Consider the following 20,828-nt stretch of genomic DNA (forward strand, 5'->3'; position numbering starts at 1 on the left):
ATCATGCAACATGTTCTTCCGGTCGTCCTCCGGTGTGGTTGCAATCAAGGGTCAAGCGCATTTGGATCATCTTCTACCGAATATTTCCATTTCCTTGACGACGCCACTGTTATCTAGAATTCATATTGCTTAAGTAAAATGGAAATAGAGAGTAGATCGAGAGCAAAGAATTGAGAGAGATTGATTCCATTGATTGAACGTGTGTGTATATATATATAATGGAGGGGCATGTTTGTGCACGTTTGAAAGGCATCCCTTCCGAACGGGTAACTCCCCGTGAAAGTACATCAGCAACCGTCGGCAGTTATCCAATAGTTTGTGTCGGTGTTGATCCCGCTCACAACACTCCCCCTGATCAATGACGACTTCTATATAAATCGAAGATTCCTCCAAAAACCATGTGTGTGCGTGTGTGTGTCTATATATATATATATACCTAAACTTTGCAAATCTCGTAATCTTCTCATACTAATTTCATGTACATATATTTGGAATGTAGATTTTGGTAGAGACTTTGTAAATAAATCTACAAGATTATTATATGATTTTGTTTGCAAAATTTCTATCTCTCCACTTTTTTTAGTTCATGAGGATAAAATAATGTTGGAGCATTATGTTTTATAATGTTGCTCTTTATATAACTTGTTTGCATTTGTGCAATACAAGCCGAAGTATCTTCATAGGTAATTATAGGTGGCGTTAACGCACCAATACCACATAAATGTTGTATGTGGTTAATCATTATGTGAAGCCATACACATTCTCATGATGCTTCATATAATGCGATTATATGATTAGTGAAAGTTGCCACAAGGGTCTGTTTATGTCAGACTTGTCCAAATCATACTCGGCTTAATCGACAGTGTTGGCTGTCTATAAAGATAAGAGCTAGCACACACCCGTTATGTGATGTGTCGAATACTAACACTTATCTATAACATCCATCACAACTACTATTCGATTAAAAAGGGAGCAATTCTAACGGTCCTGATATATGTTCAACAAAGTCTAAGATCACATCATATACTGTTTACAACATAGTTTCATCATAAGATATGAATAGAGTGCAAAGGTTTAACTTTTATTACATATCTTATTCATAAGTTTCTACTTACTATCAAAGTTTTCATACACAGCAGAAAAATATTAATAAAACAAAGGCCAATGACGCCATTTCCCCAAAAGGTGCTACTGGATTAGCTCAGACATTCCTCCTCCACCTATGCCCATCGCCAGCATTGGAAGGATAGAAATATCCATACACAAGCTCATTGTTACCTGCATCAACTTAAGGACAGCACCTTGAGTATGAAGGTACTTGCAAGACTTACACAATATAAGTATATACTATCCTGACTTTAAGGATAATACATTAGGTTAAATAGCAAGGAATAAGGTCACAATTTACCTTGATTCAACAAAAAAACACTTTAATCGATATAATGGCATGAACAACTAATATTACTCACAATAATCAAAACCTCCAATAATGTAAGCTTCCTCACCTCAAATAAACATCAATAGATACTCCTTCTAAAAGCTCACTTACTTTCTTTTTTCCCAAACTGAATGAAAATCTATGATTGATGTTCAACGGACATTAATCATGCTCATGACCGAGAGCATGTCAATTTAAATTGATCTTACACTATGTAGGGGAGTACTTCTTTACCCACACGTCACGAGACCATTCGGCTTGTGCAACCTGCCAGCTACACAAGGGGGTACCCATGACAACCTTTCCCAAATAAGCACCGACTGATTGGGACATGCGCATCTCGATGCAGAGGTTAGCTAGGTCTACTCCCAAAGCAACCTAGATACCTCTACAAGCCCGCTAGCCCACAACACCATAGACGTTCAAGCCAAAAGGTCGCATCAACATAAGGTATTTGACTTATCTTTATCATATTCAGATATGTGGTTAGTACGAAAAGTGCTTAAACCAATGACACCAACGATCGATGCTTAAATGATGCAAGCAGTCTATGACACCTGGGTCTTCTCTCCTGAACTGCCCCTGACACCTCCCACATCTCGTCTCAAACTATATGGCACCCGAGTCCCCTCTCCCGAACTGCCCTAACACTTCCCACATCTCATCACCAATTCACCAACTCATCATCCCAACTTATCGTTCCTTTAAAACAGTAATTGAAGGCCTGATAGCTCGTGAACGTTGGACGTACCACCGCTCGACTTCTATCGGTAACCTATGCATTACTAAGCATTCTGGACTTCTTTTAAGTTGGATTTTAACATGGTTATACCTAAGTTACAAGGATGGAGATCATCAATATATCAAGGTAGGGACACATGCATCAAATAGGTTCTACTCGATTCTCGACATCGACTCGCTAAAACATGCATATACGACTCATAGCAATATCTAGAAAATTGACCAATAATTCACCCAAAATATTAGAGAAATATGATAGATGATTGCCTGGTGCATCCTATTCTTTACTCATAAATTCCACTGGATCATCTCCGGGTTCAAGTACACAACTCTCTGATACATCATTTTCTAATTAAAGGAACAATGCATCGCAATGAGTATGGATGATATACGATGAGCGATGCTCTACAATGCATGACAAATAGTGGAGATGCAATGCATTATGTCATGAGTCTATAGCATTGATGACTTCTCAAATTGTATTATTGTTAATTGTTTAACATTTTCTAGGATTAATTAATCTTAAGCCAAAGCTTAATCCTAAACAGAAAATTAATTATATTTTTTACATGAGGGTTAGTATTTTTAATAAAAAGGACATGATATAATAATATTAACAAAATTGGGTTCACCAATTTTGGACTTAACTATAATTAAGTATAAATTATTAAAGTTTATCCATATTTTATTAATTGTATAAAATTCAGCAAAAATCATGGCTCCTAGCATTTTTAACATGTAGAGCATGATCATTAAAAGATAAAAAAATTGGTTTCACTATTTCTGGAGCTATATTTAATTTCCTACACATTTTACAAGCTTTCAGTTAATTTATAGTGTAACACTAAATCGATTTCATAATTTCCAGGATTATCCAAATATTAGATGGGCTAAAACCCTTTTCTACCTAGGCTTAGCTAGCCTCAGATACTGACAATGGAGCCAGACATTTTGACTTCAGTCAAAATGGCCTTGATGCCATGCTGGCTGGCACTGACTGGCCTTGCCAGCGGCGAACAACGTGACGGCACTAATCAGGAAAAATAGCACGGGCATCAGCGCACGTCGGCGAACTCGATGATGCAGTCCTTGGGCTGTGGGATGGCTGGAGCATGGCTGGCGGCGGGGAACATAGGTGGTGGCCATGGCGGATATATCTGTCATGCCAGCGGCAAACAACGGCCAAGTCAGCCTAGCCTAGAACACCTAAAGCTTCTACATGGGCGTGCGGACTCAATGATATGGCTATTGGCTGATGGGTTTGACCAGAGCATGACCGACAACGTTTATAGGGAGGCGACGATGCACGATGTACGGAGACGACCATACCGGCTTCGGGCCGAGGAGAAAAAGATGTGTGCGAAAGGAAAAGGGTGAAGCATGGCACGCCAAAGGAAGCACGAGAGCTTCTTTCCGCACCTCATCCCCGTACCTCATCGTGTGCTCGGTTGGGGTGGAAAAGCTGTGGCATGGCGGCGCGCTAGTAAGGTGCGGAAGGAGCTCACCGAAGATGAGGAAGGTGGCAGCACGAGCTCCAATCTGGTGGGGGAAAGCACCAAATCGGTCAGGCAAGAACTTGACAACTCTCTCATAGCTCTACCTCTCTATTTATAGGCTAGAAAATTTAACACCTAAGTTTCCTAGCTTGTTACCAAAATACCTCTCTTATAGTATACTCATACCTACCACTGAGGGTATTTTGATCCATTTTTTGCTCCGTCCATCGAAAGGCCACAACACCTTCATGACTTAGCTTCGCCTCGACACAAGATTCGCAATAGTGCCACATACTCCTCTAGTCCTCCTACGGTTTTAAGGCCTAACCATGAAACCCTCTACACGTTCTCAAAGCATGACTCGCTACTTGCTTACACCTTAAGCAAGCGCTCTGATATCGACACGTGTACTCAATCTTACGATCCTGACCACCAACAAGTCTCTCCCACTCTCAATCTCTCGGGCTGTCTTGCCACTTGTACCAGTATCCCTTTCGCTTGACTTTGTAAACACGCCATCTTCATTCTCCATTTCATGCTTTGTTTGACCTCCATGTGTACAGTTAGGATCACCCTTGACTCCACCTAGCCTCCTTGATCATTCGGAATCAAGCACCCACTTAGCCTCAATCACGCACCATTGATCACCAAGTTGCATCCGTCACCTGCACACCACGATGAATTTTTGATCATGTGGCGTGAATAACTAGAGTCAATGAGCCATTTGTTCTCCAGACCTCCACCTGCCACCTACATAGAAGAAGAATAAAAGGTGGATGGCTCAGTATTTGAGTTAGTCAAAAACCTCTTGGGAATCTAGTACTAGGTCATCCATCTTAAAGCTAAAACAGTAGGAGCATGCAACTCAACACCAACACGCTGGGGACGAGTACCATGATGGGAGACATGTGGTCTGCCAAAGCGCTAGGACTCAAAGCCTCTTACACATAGACCAAAACCATATGAGTCATGGTAAAATTCACACCTGGCAACACCTCTATGAAGAGATTAAAAAGCATTAAAGACTTATGGATAGGAGCAAGAAAAAGGCTCGTGTATACCAACAGAGGGGCGGTATATGTCCTGAGTATTCCACTCTCACTCACGTATCTCATCTCTCCGATGGAAAAAGCAAAACCTAACAAGGTGACCCTCTCTCTAGCAGTAGGTGCAGTGATAGCGTCTCTCGGGAACTCGACTGTCAGCTACTATAGACTCTCTCACAGGTGCCCTCATCTTAGGCTGTGGAGCTCTACTGGGTGTGAGTTTCTTCTTTGCAGGTTGAGGTGTAGGATTGTTCTTTTCTGGCATGGATTATGAGGTATTGATCTCGACTTTCTCTGACTCTAGAGTTGGGTGGGGTAAATACAGTCTTGCCAGAACTAGTATAAGCAACTCTCTCAAAGCTCAAACCCAAAGCTAACTCAGCCTTATCAGCACACATTTTAGTCTTGGCCAAGATCAAATCTATTTTTCCCTTGCCTTCTGAGCACTTCTCCACAAGAGAAAGGAGATACTCATTCTCAGTCATGAGCTTTTCAACTTGTCCTCTAACTCAGCTGAGCTTGTCCTTAAGGATCATGCAGGTGGGACACTTAGGCTGCACATCTATAGAACTCTCAGCACTCTCCAATCTAGACTTTAGCTGTTTTATGCTCTTGTCTTTTACTCAACATCATTTGAAAGTAAAGGATAATTCTTGCAAGGGCCTAAGAGAGTAGGTCTAGACTCCTCAAGGAGCTTCTTCTCGGCAGTCTCAAGCCGACTGACGACTTAAGCATACACAGTTTGAAGCTTGGGAGCTCACTCATGACAACTAAGCAACTCTCACAATCCTTATCCTCAACCTTGGCCCTACACCTAAGCAACTCAAGCTCAGAAGAAACAGACTCATAATTAGGCCTAAGCTCCTTCAACTCACGCACAACTTTCTTAAGTAACATATCCTAGTTAACAAGAGCATCATTTAAGGTATCAACTTGGATGAAAAGCTGATCATAGGAAGGCAATACCACGGAGAGATCAAGCTCGGGGTCGATGTCATTATTGTCGTCTACCATGAAGCAATGGTCGATGTAGTCCTTAGCCTTTTTCTTATTCTTCACTTGCGGTTCCTCCTCCTCCTCCGAGCTCTCCTCCGAGCTTGACGAGGTGTCGATATCACTGAGAACTGCCATAACGTCCTAGAAGCCGTCTTGGCCGCCTTCTTGGCCATTTTATCACAGTTCTTATTAAACAAGGGCTTCTTGTTCGTTTTCTTATGCTTGTTATAGTCGTGGTCATTATCCTCCCTCTTCTTAAGCTTGGGACAGTCCGCCTTGAAGTGAGTAGTATCACCATACTCAAACCAAGCACGGGAGCCCCCTCTCCTCTGGTCTCTCCTATTGTTGTAGAAGTGGGTAAACTTCTTCATGATAAGAGCAAGACCCTCATCATCCATTGCATCCACCTATTCCTTTGTGATAGAACCCAATGAAGACAAAGTAAAATCACTCGGTGAGGTGTTAACGCAAGAAAAGCTAGCTCCAGCCTGATTGCCACCATTTGATCCAAAAACCAACACCATGTTTTGAGACAGGGGGTTTCCGAGGCCAATCCGAGCCGCCTTGGCTATCTCGATGGACTTGAGTTTGCTAAAGAATTTATCACAAGTTAACGTATCGTAACTTGGTGACTCTTGAATGTTCAAGATCTTTACTTCACATATGCTACGATCAAGAGCATAGAGAAGCTTGATCGCCCTCTCATGGTCAAAGTAGGGTAAAATATCAATTCTATCAAAACGAGAAAACATAGCATCCAAAGATTCACCAGGCCTTTGCACAAACATTTAATATTATTTTGTTGTAAATGCTTTGGTGTCTGGCCTTAATCTTATTAGTGCTTTCGTGGAAGACACTCAGAGTAGTCCTGATCTCCCAAACAGTATGAAGGTGCTGAATTCTGTCAAACTCATTTCGACTCAGGCTAGTGAACAAAAAGTTTCTGGCCTTATTGTTGACCTCCTACTATTTAATTTGAACATGAGTCGTGCAAGTAGCAGGGATCTCGTAGTTGGAATAAACTACTTCCCATATTGCACTTCCTTGGCTTGTAAGATAAGCTTGCATCCGTATCTTCTAGTACGAAAAGTCTTCGCCTACGGATCATAAAGCCGGTTAAGGTCAACAAGTGATCAAACTAGCTCCGATACCAATTGTTGGATCGAGAACGATGACTAGAGGGGAGGTGAATAGACACCTTACAAATTTCTTGAAAAAATATATTGCCTACTCCTTGTTCACCTAATGCTTCAAAAACGCACAAACAGAAGCATAAGCTTTAGAGAGATAAAGCAAGAAAGAAAGTTCCAAGACAACATAACTCCTAGGATGGAATATGAATCATAAGCTCTATTCAAGACCATTTCATGTATTTTTTAGCACAAAAGCTTGAAACTTAAACAAAGAACAAAGCAAAAAGACAGTCACCGGAAGAAGTAACTCTCCAAGTTGATGGTCTAGTAACAAAAAGGGGATTCAAGACCCTCTCAAATACATGAGTATATGAATATTTATGCCTCTAGTAACAAAAAGAACAACTTTCCAAGGTTGAAAAATCGCAGCTCAAAGACAAAAACGAAAAACAACAAGAAAATCACAACCGAAAAAGAAAAACTTGCAAACTTGCAAGGGAACCAATAGAGAAACTAGAAAGAGGGGAATTCAAGCATTTGTAAAAATTCTAACTTCATTAATCAAATAGGTTAGCCCTATTTTAGGTAGATTACAATGATTTCTCTCTCAAAAAACTCTCACATATTACATAGGCTAAGCATTCATCTTTCTCTTCTCTAAAACCCTAGCACTAGGCTCTTAAATGGGTAGTAAAGGGGCTCAAGTGACTGGTTCAAACTCTCTTATTGCCATACCCCTCTATTTCTAGGCCTAAGAAATTTAACCCCTAAGTTTTCTATCTTGTTACCAAAATACCCCTCTCTTGTAGTACGCTCATACCAACCACCGAGGACATTTTGATCAATTTCTTACTCTGTCCATCGAACAGCCATGGCGTGTTCACGACTTAGCTTTACCTCGACGCAAGCTTTGAGATAGTGCTACATACTCTTTTAGTCCTCCCACAATTTTGAGGTCCAACCGTGAAACCCTTTACATGTTTCTCAAAGCGTGACTCGTCACTTGCTTACACCTTAAGCAAGTGCTCTGATATCAACACGTGTACTCCATCTTGCAATCCCGACCACCGACAAGTCTCTCTCGCTCCAGACCTCTCAGACCGCATTGTCACTTGCACCGGCATCCCTTTCTCTTGACTTTGTCAACACGCCATCTGCATCCTTCGTTTTATGCTTTACTTGACCTCCACGTGTACAGCTAGGATCACCATTGACTCCATCTGGCCTCCTTGATCATCTGGCACCAAGCACTCGCTTAGCCTTGATCACCCGTCGTTGATCGCCAAGTTGCATCCGTCACCTACACACTATGAGACAAGCAAACATATTTCTCCAACTCCAACTCCAGTTAGTCCATAATCAAAATGCTCAAACTAAGCTCAATCAATCCAAAACTTGACAAACCAAATCGACAAACTTATCAATCACTCATCACATATAAACCAAGACACATTTTAACTTGGTTTCTCATTAAGTCCTTCAGGGACTTTCATGTAAATGTTTGAATTAAGTGATCCATATAAGTATGCGGTCACTACATCCATCAACTGCATTGATAAATTCTTTTGAGCTGCCAAAGATATTAAATATTGGAACGTTATTCCACTAATCTGCAGAGAATAAGTTTCATCAAAATCGATGTCGGGTCTCTGCGTGAACCCTTATGCTACAAGCCTCGTTTTGTATCTCACCACCTCATTGTTTTCATTCTGTTTGCAGATGAAAACCCATTTTGATCCCACTAGGAAGGTGTTACGGGGAGTAGATATTATTGATATAAATCTCTCTTTTCTTAAGCGAGCGTAATTCTGTCTCAATTGTTTCATTCTACTTGATCCAGTCTGAGCGTTTTAAGCACTCTGCCATGGTCTTTGGTTCTGGATCTACCTTGAGGTTTTTGACTATCTTTGAGGAGAAATAAATGTTGAAAATTATAGTATTTCTATTACATTATTCTCCTAAATCAATATAATTGGTGGATATTTTATTTACCCCTTCTAACTCCTCGTGATTTCCCACAACAATAGAGTTAGGGTGTTCTGATATCCTATCATCTAAAGTAATGCACACATTATGTTGGGCTTTGGATGTTGAGCATCCATAGACCTTGGATATTGAGTATCCTTAATGTGTCTATCAACATTAGATTGATTCGCATTTAATATTTTAGAAGTTAACTTTCTTTGTTTTCGCGGAAGCTTTTGAGAAGCATTATCCCTTTTGACCATACTTCTCCTCCTCTTATTTGCATTTGGGAATTGAGTGGGTTTAGGTATTTCTACTCTTTCTGGCATATTTGCAACGGAAATATGAGATTTAGTGACACATTTATGGTCAATAATGCATATAGCAGATTATTTATAATGTGTTACAAATTTATAATTCTCTGAACTTCGAGTTTAGATTCTTTAGTTACATGGATCTAATGACTGAATGCTTGTGACATTCCAATTTATTTTCTAGTATTCTTTGTGGTACTTCTGATCTCCTCCTAATGTCGATAAATTTTCCTCATCAAAAATACAATCAGCATAAATAGGTCCCCTGTTAGGGGCTCAAGGTATTTAATGATTGAAGGAGAATTATAACCCATATAGATCCTTAATTTTCTATGTGGACCTATTGATGTACGCTGCAGTAGTGATTTCGGTACGTATACAACGCAACCAATATTTTGCAGATGAAAAATAATTGGTTGATTTTCACATACTAACTGCAACGAGAAAACCGTATGATATGCAGTTAGTCTTATTTAAATCAAGTATGTGGTGTGTAAGACCGCATGACCCCAACATGTGGTTGGTAAAATATAATCCTGTAATAATGGTCATGCAATTAATCTTACTCTTTTAATAAGAGATCTAGCTAGACATTTTGAGTGTGCATATAAGGTACCGAGTGCTCCAAAGTAATGTCTAAGGATATGCAATAATCATTAAATCCTCGTGAAGTAAATTTAGTGACATTATCCATTATAATAGATTTGATCCTGTTGTTAGGATAATTTTTTCTTATTTGATAATTTGAGCAATTATTCTTGTGAATGCTTGGTTTCTTGTTGATAATAGTCATTCATGTGTCCATCTACTATATGCATCTATAAGCACCAATAAGTATATGAATGGTTCAGATAATGGCTAAATAGGACCACATATATCACCTTGAATGTGTTAAAGGAAAGTTAGCGGTTCATTTTTAATTTTAAGGTAAGAGGGTCTTAAAATTAATTTCCCTGTGGTGCATATGGTGCACACAAAATAAGAGGATTTTAGAAATTTTGCAATATTTATATTGTGACCAACAGAGTTATCAACATTTTTTCTGATCATCGCTATGCTAGGATGACTAAGGAGATCATGTAAAGTCTTGAATTTATAAGATTTTAAAAAATTATTTTGAACACAACATGTGGAATGGTTCTGATGTATATATAGTACAATCCAGATGATAAATAAGGAATTTGCTCAAGCACTTACTTGTCATATTCATTATTTTTTGTGTTGAAGAGATATTCAGCATTGTTGTTATTATGGGTTTCTATGTGAAACCATCTTTATAACTTAACAAGGTACGAGTTGAATTATGATACAAGAGTGCATCTTCGATTACTATTTGAGTACCCATTGAGAGAATGATTGTAGATCTGCCGGAACCAACAATCAAAGCATTGCGTCCTGCGATGGTCATAATATTTTTTTGTCTCTTTTTAAGAGTACGAAATATTTTGTTTCCCTTAATATGGTGTTAGTGGTATAACTGTCTACTAAACAAATTTCCTCCTCCATCTGATTGTGTTTCGTAGAATCATGTGATGATGTCGATGATGCTCCCTTCACGTCTTTGTCGAGTGTGTGTTGATAACATGTTTAAGTAAAATGGAGATAGGGAGTAGATCGAGAGCAAAGAACCGAGAGAGATTGATTCCATTGATTCAATATATTTCCCTTACTATACAACATGGTGAGGCATAAACAAGCCACAATTGTGAAAGTAATGAGAAACATATCTCTTAATTTATCCTTCCGATGACTGATCACTAGGAACAAGCTAAATGAATGGCAATAATTGATGTTGCAACTTGTTCGTATCTCGCTCTCTAATGATAGAGACGTTTACATATGGGATCTACATGGGAAGGGGTAATTTACTGTCCAATCGATGTAGAAACAAATGTTAAACCACCTCATTAGCATCCCTAACAAGTGGCTTTGGCAACTTAAGCTCCCACTGAAGATAAAAAATTTCTTATGGTATATAGGACGTAGGGTGATTTTGATCCAAGATAACCTGGCCAAAAGAAACTGGATGGACAGCCTAAAGTGCGCCTTTTGTAACCATAATAAAAATATGCAACATCTTTTCTTTGAATGTTCATTGGCTATGATAATCTGGTATATAGCTATAATAGCCTTAGGAATTAAGAAACATAATAACATTTTACATATGATGGGTACTTGTTTGCGGGAGTTATGAGCTAAGAAAAAGAGAAGAATCTTAATTAGGATAACGGTCTTTTTTGGCTATTTGGATTTATCGTAATGATATAGTGCTTCATAAAAAAAACAAATATTTTTTTATGCAGACACTTTTCAGGGAATTTACTGGCTAAGATTCTGAAGACTGCTACACAGGGAGGATCAATGAGAAGAGTTCCTATTGGCTTGCCATCTTTTGGAAGTGATCGTAATGGAGCTCTTCGCTAAGCACGGTGGTCATATAGATATAGAGTACAATCTTTATGACACTCTTTTTTTTTAAATCATATCTCCTCCCGGTGTGACGTTGACTGCATATGTCGAATATTGTAATAATCAATATATTACGCTGGAGAAGCATGCTTGTACCTGTTCAGAAGACACCTTCCGAATGGGCAACACTCTGTGAAAGGACATAAGCAACCATCGGCAGTTATCCGATGGTTTGTGTCGGTGTTGATCAGCTCACAACACAGATGTCCAAAGCTCCGAACGCTTCAAGTAATGGAAAGACTTAATGGAAGTGTATAATATTATGATTTATAATGTGCTTGTGTCGCGATTCGTGCATCTTTTCCCCTGTTCGGTTGAACCAGTTTTGCAAAATTATTGTACTTATGATGAGAAAGCTTCACACTGATGAAAACCCGCCTCAGTTCAACTGGAAGGTATCTAATACAATCATGCAGACGACGACAGGTTGTTAGCATCGTTCGTTCATTTCAGGCCTCCTAGATTAGCTGTTGATGCGAGCACGATTACTAATTCTTTAAGCGATAGAGACTAGTTGTCTAACGCTGCTGTAGGCCTGGAACAAAACATAAATAAGTTTGTTTTTTTAGATTAGGAACATCACATTCACAGGTTCACAGCGTTTGAATACGCAAAACGTACAGGAAAAAGGTGCAAAGTTTGGAGGCAACAGGTGACATGAACTTAGCAATATTAGGCCAAAGTGGCAGGCAAAAAGAGCCAAGATGAGGCACCTAGTCATGCAAGAACACAATAAGCTACTAGTATCAAAGTACAACTCATCTAGAAAAGGTAGCAGCTTGGGGGAATCGATCCCAGTTTTTCCAATCATGAGTGAGACTGCGTGTGGCTGAGGATGAGACTAGAGGATTCCATCCATCATGGTATCACTCTCTCCTCTCACAGTTTAGGTCAAATCAGGTAGGTCCCTTGTTTCCTTTTGATGATTCTCCCTGTGCAGCGATGACACAAGCTTTTTGAATTTCTTTTTGGGAAAATGAAGAGCTTTTTTTAGTTATTAGACATCAGATGCCACCATCGCTTGGCAAATGAACAATACTGCTAGGAGATAAGACTCGGCGTCTCTTTTTGAACTGCCAGCCAATGGGATACGTTAGTTCCTGATTTGTTTTTGATACGGGTATTTGCAACCAGGACTGGCTTTCAAGTGGTGTAGTTTTCCCTAAAATTATATGGGTGTTTGACACGGCTGATTTTTTATTTCTGAAAACCATGATACGGAAATATCTTTACGCAACATCAGACTTTTCTGGTTTTTCAATTGTGTTTTATAAGAAAGCCTTCCATGCATAAAAAATACTCCGTATTTGTTTTGGGACTTTGACACCGTAGGGACGGTATGAACACCGTCCGATTTTTCCTGTCCTTTATCCAAGTCGTCGCGGCCGTCCATGCTTACTTCGCCCAAATAATTGCGCCTCCTTTCTCACGTAGACACGCACACATGATATACACGTTGGCGCAATCGTGGCAATCGTCTCCAGAGATTCTGCTGAGGAGGGGTCAAAGAAAGTTCAGAGATTCCCGATGCATTCATGTAAACCTCAACTGCTGTAAATATAGATAGATAGATACCGCGCGCTCAACTCAACTGCATTGTCCTCTGGGTGGTTGCCCTTCCCCGGCTTTTCCGGCCTCCTCGCCCGCGTGCTCGTCTTCAGTTCTTGGCCGCCGCCGCCGCGGCGGCCTCTGAGATCGGCTGCTCTGCCTCCGGTCGGTGAGTGTTCTTTCTCCCTGATATTTCATTCAGGTCCTTCCCTCTAGAGACAAATAACGTCGAAAAAAAGATGCAATCTTGGTGGTCATTATGGCCGATGCGTGCGTTCTTGGCGTTCGTGTTGGTGTTCCGCTATCCCCTTCAAAATCTAGTCTTTGCTCCGTTGAAGTGATCTTCTTTTTGAGCTTTGTGTGGCTAATTGGAGATCGTTTTTTCTTTGGGAAGTAATAAAATTGTGTGGCCGTCGAAAGTTTCCATCTCAGGCTTCATTCGTTGGCAGACAGAATCTTGAAGTGCATTTTTCTCTCAGTTCTTTTTCAGCCCTGATTTCTGAATGATTACTTGACTCTTGGCAGTGTGCCTGGTGTACCAATCTTTTTCAATTGAACATAATTACCATGAGCAACGAGATAGCAGGTGCACAGACACCTCAAGTTCAGGTAAAATCACTACTTTTCTTTTGTTCTGCAAGTTCAGGTATAGGTTCATGCAGTTACAATCGAGCTAAGAACATTTTTAGTCTCTGTATAGTTAAAATGCACATACCAAAAAAGAAAAGAAAAGATATATAAAAGTGTAAAATAGGTGAAAACAGGATATGCTAAGGCGCTCCGATCCTCCGACTAGGTTATCACCCATAAACCTAGATAAAACACTCTCTGACCACCCTCTTCAAATATTAACACACCACTGTAACAGTATCCCGAGAATCCGGCTTTTGTAATATAGCCTAGGTACGAAGCCAATGAGTATAAAAGAAGATAACCTGCAAAGGAGATGAAATATTTTTTTATCAAATATCATATCATTCCTACATAGCCAAAGTGACCAGCAAGTAGCAGCCACCCCCAACAGGATTTTTGGTTTTAAGTCCCTTATAAAACCCCGTAACCAAGTACCGTATGTGATACACTACGAGGTCAGAAGAATCCTAAAGCCGCTTGTATGATAGACCATATGCACGAGCAAAACTGCATTCAAAGAATAGATGTTTAATTATCTTCTTATTGTGACAAAAACAATATTTCATACTCCTAATCAATTGCGCTTAGCCAGATTATTCTTTGTCAGAATTACACCTTGGCGTAGGTACCAAAGAAAAATTCTGACTTTAAAAGACACCTTCAGTTTTAAAAGCTTTTTATTAAGATTGGGAATATCACTATGCACCAATGCAATATAGTGAGATTTTATCGAGAACTGTCTATTTAGGGTTAAGTTCTAACGGAACTCGTCTTGCTCCTAAGTAAACACAATATTAATGATTCGAGGAAGTAAAGTATCCCACATAATTAATTTTGGCCATATAAGATCAATGTAGTTGTCTGAAACTGCAAATTGATTTGTACTAATGAGATTCTGTGTTTGGTTCTGAAATTGACAGGGGAAGTTTCTTGGTATCGTTGTCTGCTTTATATTGGGAAATGGAAGCCTTTTCGCGTGGAACAGTATGCTCACTATCGAAGATTACTATGTCGCTCTCTTCCCGGTACATGCTTGTGAAACTCAAGTTAATGGTTGAAATAAATTCAGTATTCACTATTCAGTGTGGTAGAGTAGCAGCAAACATGCAGATGAAAAAGATCGGGGGAAAGGCATCCTTGATTTTATCTTGGTCCTTGGGGTAAAATGAATGTAACCAAGATCTTCTTCTCGACTCGATCAACATTTAAACATTCCAGTGCCCCACTTGTCAATCCTATGTTGAACACATTTCTACAGATTCGGTTTATCGTTTTCTTCTCAGTTCAGCCCATTTTTAAATGGTAACTGAGAAGCTAAGAATGATCTTAGTTACAGCATTTGTTGCATTCATATATTCAAAATTGTAACAAATACGTAACCTACTGCTTCTGATTGCAGGATTACCACCCGACAAGAGTCCTCACACTAGTATACCAGCCTTTTGCCTTTGCAATAACCTGTATCATGGCATACTATGAGGCAAAGATGAACACAAGGCGGAGAAATCTAGCAGGATTTTCCCTTTTCTTCATTGGTTCTTTCGCATTGATAATTGTACGTACATTGCCTTTTGGAAGAGAAAAAAGGAGTACATATTAATATGACAGCATATGAGCTTATGGTAATCATCTTTGTTGTTTTAGCTGGATATTGCTACTAAAGGACGGGGTGGGCTTGGAGTCTTCGTTGGTGTATGCATAATCAGCGCCATATTTGGGACGGCTGATGCGAATTGTCAAGGTGCATTGGTTGGCGACCTTTCCTTAATGTGCCCGGAGTTCATTCAGGTAACATCTCACATTTTCTCTTTTCAGTCATTTGTGGTGCTCGTGGTAATCCTTACAGGTCTCAGAGGCCACATTTCACCTTCATGATCCATATCATGTTTTGAGTTTTCAGTCATTCCTTTCGGGCTTGGCTGCATCAGGAGCTCTAACATCAGCTCTGAGGTTAATTACCAAGGCAGCTTTCGAGAACTCGAAAGATGGTCTTCGCATTGGAGCTAGTAAGTCCAAATTTTTTCGGACATTTGCAGATTTAGTAAATTTATATTTTTGGATTTAAAATAAACAAAAACATTTATTGACACTTACAAAAGAAAACTATATGAATTCTGAAGCAAATGAGGGGAGATGATCAACAGCATGAGGTTACTACTATAGGTGCTTTAGATCTGTGCATTTTAGGTAATTTTGGTCTAGAACATATTTGCTATGACAATTAGAACTATCGATTTGTGTTTGTGTTGACCAAGAAGCAAGCCTTATTTACTTATATCTACTAAATTATTTTACAAAATAGGATTATATCCACTGATCAAACCAACAAGCAAACTGCAACAAAAGAAATATCCATTTCAAGGATTGTTCATAACTCTCTTCTTTCCTTTGATGTTCTGCCCTGTTCCAATCTTGTCTACATTTAACAAAAGAAATCATGATTTACCTGTGAAATAACCCATCTTTCATTACTTGGTGCAGTACTATTCTTTTCAGTAACATGCCTGTTCGAGCTGTTGTGCCTCCTCCTATACAAGTTCGTCTTCCCCAAACTACCCATCGTGAAGTACTACCGCTCGAAGGCGGCCGCTGAAGGGAGCAAGACTGTTGCCAGCGACCTTGCAGCTGCAGGACTCGGCACTGAACAGCACGGACAAGTATGCATGCCCGTCTGACTGACACCAAATGGTTATGCGTTTTCCTGCAACTTTACCATGAGTAATCGAGTGCTGATGATGTATAGTGAGTGACTCGTGCAGGCCGAGGAGGATCCACAGATATGCAAGCGTTTGAGCACCAAGGAGCTGCTGGTGGAGAACGTCGACTACGCGTTCGATATCTACCTGATCTACGTCTTGACCCTGTCGATCTTCCCTGGATTTTTGTCTGAAGACACCGGATCACACAGCCTGGGAACATGGTGAGGTTTCTCCCTTTCTTGATTTCTACGAACACTTGCATCAAAGTGACCTATACATGATTTATTATTTTAATATTTAAATATTAAAAGGAGTCATCACGTTTGTTCTCAATGTTATGAAATTATTATAATTAAAAAATGATCTAGATCACTTATTATTATGAACATCTAACGATAGATTGAACTAAAGAATAAATAACTAAATTCAGAAACCAAATAGTCCAAATCAAATACAATTAATAAATAACTAAATTCGGAATTAAAAATTATAGAAAATTAGCACTTCTATGCTCATACGGTTTGAAAAGCAAAATATCTAAATAAAGAGTTCAAATAAAATAAATTAATAATAATTGAAATTAGGGTTAGAATTGAAAAAAGAATTATCCATATCAAATATAGTTTAAAAAAGTTAAATGCCTAAATAAAGAGTCCATGTAAAATACAATTAATCAATAGATAAAATTTATAAAAAAAAAATTCAAAATTCTTACTAAGATAATAGATTAAGAAGCACTATGTAGCTCAAAATTGTCGCATCAAGCAGGTAATAGGTAAGGCAAAACACACAACCAAGGAAAACCTATTCTTATTTTGGTTAGGCTGTTTACATCTAATACACGATTTTGACAATTGATTAAAAACGTATACAAATCAAACCAATATATGTATATAATTTAGGTATAAATTTGGAGCGTAAATAATTTTCTCTTCCACTAAATTTTTATCTATTCTAATTTTATGCGTTTTGTAACTAAATAACACTCGTAAAAAATCTAAAGAGACTATTTTTAATCAAATGGCCATGATAAAATATTGTAATAAAGCTAGCCACATTATTAGCGTGGGCCAAATTAGTTGAATTTGGGCCATTCCGAAGGCTATTCTTAGTCTGTCTTGGGTCAGTTGAGTGGGCCGAATTCGGCCTCCCTTGAGCGGAAACGTTTGTACCGGGAAATGTGTAGAAGTCGTCGTGTATTTCCCCCTTTCTTATTTGATTCAAGAATACAAGTGATAGATTGAAGCAATTCATCACTCCCTGCACAATCTTTTGCCCTGATTCATAAGCTGCATATCGATCTCTCCTTCATAAAAGACTATATGGATTGCTCTGTAATGTATACTCGGTCACAAAATTACTATATTAATAATAATAACAAATCTAGATAACTCATTTTTATAAACATCTAACAATCTAAATTAAATTAAAAAATCAATATTAAATATAATTAATAAATAGCTAAATTCGAAATTAAAAATTATAGAAAATTAGCAGTTCGATTCCATACAGTTTGGAAAGCAAAATATCTAAATAAAAAATCCAAATAAAATAAAATAAATAATAATTAAAATTAAGGTTAAAATAGGAAAAAAAATGAAATTGTGACGAGACTACCCATACTATTGGCATAGTGGCATAGGCTATCTTGTTAGTTCCTATAATGCAAGTATCTGAAACGCAGCCATTTTCTGACGAATTTATGTTCAGGTACGCGCTTGTGCTGATCGCGATGTACAACGTGTGGGACCTGATCGGGAGGTACCTGCCGCTGATCCCGTGTATCACGCTGACCTCCCGGAAGGGCATGACGTGCGCGATCCTGGCGCGGTTTCTGTTCATCCCGGCGTTCTACTTCACGGCCAAGTACGGCGACCAGGGGTATATGATCTTGCTCACCTCGTTGCTGGGCCTGAGCAACGGCTACCTCACCGTGTGCGTCCTCGTGGAGGCGCCCAGGGGGTACAAGGGCCCCGAGCAGAACGCGCTGGGGAACGTGCTCGTCGTCTGCCTCCTCGGCGGCATCTTCTCCGGCGTCGTGCTCGACTGGCTCTGGTTGATCGGCAAGGGCTGGTGATTCGGTCTCAAGCGTAAATGTGCCCTGCGTGGAGTTGTTAGACTTTAGCTCTCCCTATCTTGTTTCCAGGGTTAGGGTTGTGAATGATGACTTTGTTAGGTAGCTATTGCATGAGCTAAGGATGCGTCTTTTCTCGCTCTAATACCGGTAGTACTGGAGCCATTATTCGTGATACCAATGGTGCCATGCTGCGAGCTGAAGCAAGATGGTATGATAATTTGAGTAATGTCCTTACAGTGGGGGCTCTGACAGCAAGAGATGTTTTACTTCTAGTCACAAGCATGGGTATCACGCATGCAACTTTGGAGTTTGACAATATTTTCTTGATTGGGCTTTTGAACTCTTAAGGATGGGGCTCGGTCTTCGGTGTCTTGTATTTGGCAACAAATTTAGAGTTAGGTAGGAACTTTGATTCGATTTCTTTTTATTATGTAAACCAGACAGTCAATGGTGTAGCTCAAAATTGTGCTAAACAAGCTAATCTAGTGAATAAGCTTTGCAGTTGCTCGAGTAACGTTCCGAATTGTCTTGTGGAAGTACTCGCTAATGATTGTAATCCTGTCATCGAGTAATAGAGCTCCTGCTGGTTGCTTAAAAAAAATGCGTCTTTTCAAAAACATTTTTTCCTGCCTCTGGAAACTGTATTTAGTTGAAACTTGAAAGCATTTTCTTTGAGCGATAATAGCAAAATCTTACCAAAGTATGAAAGGGTTCCCAATAATTTGATTTTTAATTATGTTTGGATGCACAACGGCACGAGCGGTTGTTCATCCGTTCGTGGAACCTGAATGTATCTCGCGTTGGTTTGAGAGGTGAGGTGATTCGGCTATGGAAATAGTTATCTATCTTTGTTCTTGAACAAGAAAAATTTCTCGTCTCTATTCCGACTCCTCCTCGCGAGCACTATTTTCTCCACATTCTCGTCCCTGCGTGGAGAATGGGGACCGGACGGAGAACCCATCTCTGCTAACAATAAAAGAGTCAGCCACTTATTGGATCTTTCCCGCATCCGCTAGCCCGCCAAGCCATCGGGCTGCAGTGCCCTGGCCTAGGCCACCCTATCAAGCTCTCTCACACACGTCCACATGGGCCAAGGCAGCCTATTGAGTTGACCCACACTGCGTTAGGCCGCGTCTGGCTGGACCGTGTGCCTGGCTCCCGTGTAGGTTGCCATCACACGAGCTATGCTGCTCCCTATTAAACCGTGGAGGCTATTATCCGTTGGGCCAAAACAGGTTCTCACGGGAAAACGAAGATGAGGAATACTTCTCCATACCCGTCCCCGTTATATCCAATGGGAATATGATTTCTACTATTTGTATCCTCACAGGGGACAAAATCTTCTCATCCTCATCCCTTAATAGGGAAATTTCCTACGAGGAATCAGGGATTGGATCCCCATTGACATCTCTACACACGGACCACAACCCAACCTGGTGCCGACACTACCTTGCCGCCCCCATGCCATTTGGCGATTTTTTTTATATTTTATATTTTTAATATTTTCAAGACTATATGTTCGTTTCAAGAAATGACAAAAATCACTTATTCACCGGACGAGATAAAGTTGACGCCATCTGAACAAACAACACAAAGTTGACACCCTCTGAACAAGCGACACATTTGTCTCGCTCGATAAATAGGCGACATGTTGCTTTGGCTGAATTAATTTAATTTGAGGCAGAATAGGAATTTTTTATTATCGAATCGTCCAGTGTCATTAGATGTTTGTGTGATGTTTTAGATACCCGAATTTGACGAAAACAGATAATTGAGCATAGTGATTTAATGGGAATTGCGACATATGTGGACGTTGATATGTACAGTACACGATCATTATAACATAAACCAGTACTCGTCTAAACCTAACATGCCTTAGAAAATGTAAACAGCGTGATTACAACAACTGGTCTACTGAGTGCAATATGGATACTTTCCCTTCCTCGCCGCTTGCGATCCCGGCTCACGCTCCTAACGTGTCATCTCGCACTTCCTCTCCCTCTCCACCTCATGAGCCTCTGCCACTATGCGGTTACGCTCCTCCCTCATCTTCTGCTCCTCTTGAATGCGCTTGCGCGTAGCCTCCCTACTCTCATCAGCTTCCATCTCATCGAAGTATCTTCAAGTGGTGCAGTGTTCGGTGTGAAGGAGGAACACATCCGCTTCGGACTGCTCAGTATCTAGCCACTGTAAAAAGTCATATAGTGGTGGCGGCTACTGCAATGATAAACAAAATGTTAAGTTGTAAATCTTAGATGTTTCTAGAGTAGTTT

General features: G+C 39.8%; 1 protein-coding gene across 1 annotated transcript; it reads left to right on the forward strand.

Annotated features, from left to right (window-relative positions):
* The first annotated feature begins 13,051 nt into the window (after window positions 1-13,051).
* On the forward strand, window positions 13,052-19,135 carry LOC133892006 (equilibrative nucleotide transporter 3-like). Its single transcript, XM_062332742.1, has 9 exons — window positions 13,052-13,315; window positions 13,672-13,755; window positions 14,700-14,804; window positions 15,179-15,334; window positions 15,424-15,567; window positions 15,680-15,785; window positions 16,261-16,436; window positions 16,539-16,699; window positions 18,189-19,135. Exons 2-9 carry the CDS (start codon window positions 13,714-13,716, stop codon window positions 18,553-18,555), a joined length of 1,257 nt encoding a protein of 418 aa, XP_062188726.1. The 5' UTR covers window positions 13,052-13,315; window positions 13,672-13,713; the 3' UTR covers window positions 18,556-19,135.
* Window positions 19,136-20,828: the final 1,693 nt, after the last annotated feature.

Source organism: Phragmites australis, chromosome 15 (genome assembly GCF_958298935.1).
Source record: "Phragmites australis chromosome 15, lpPhrAust1.1, whole genome shotgun sequence".
NCBI lineage: Eukaryota > Viridiplantae > Streptophyta > Magnoliopsida > Poales > Poaceae > Phragmites > Phragmites australis.

What these genes read in the sequence shown, in the direction of transcription:
- LOC133892006 (XM_062332742.1), top strand. Translation starts at nt 13,714, where the DNA reads ATGAGCAACGAGATAGCAGGTGCACAGACACCTCAAGTTCAG. An exon ending in CACAGACACCTCAAGTTCAG is followed by an intron (nt 13,756 to 14,699) that starts GTAAAATCACTA and finishes TGAAATTGACAG; the next exon opens with GGGAAGTTTCTTGGTATCGT. An exon ending in GTTCTTTCGCATTGATAATT is followed by an intron (nt 15,335 to 15,423) that starts GTACGTACATTG and finishes TTGTTGTTTTAG; the next exon opens with CTGGATATTGCTACTAAAGG.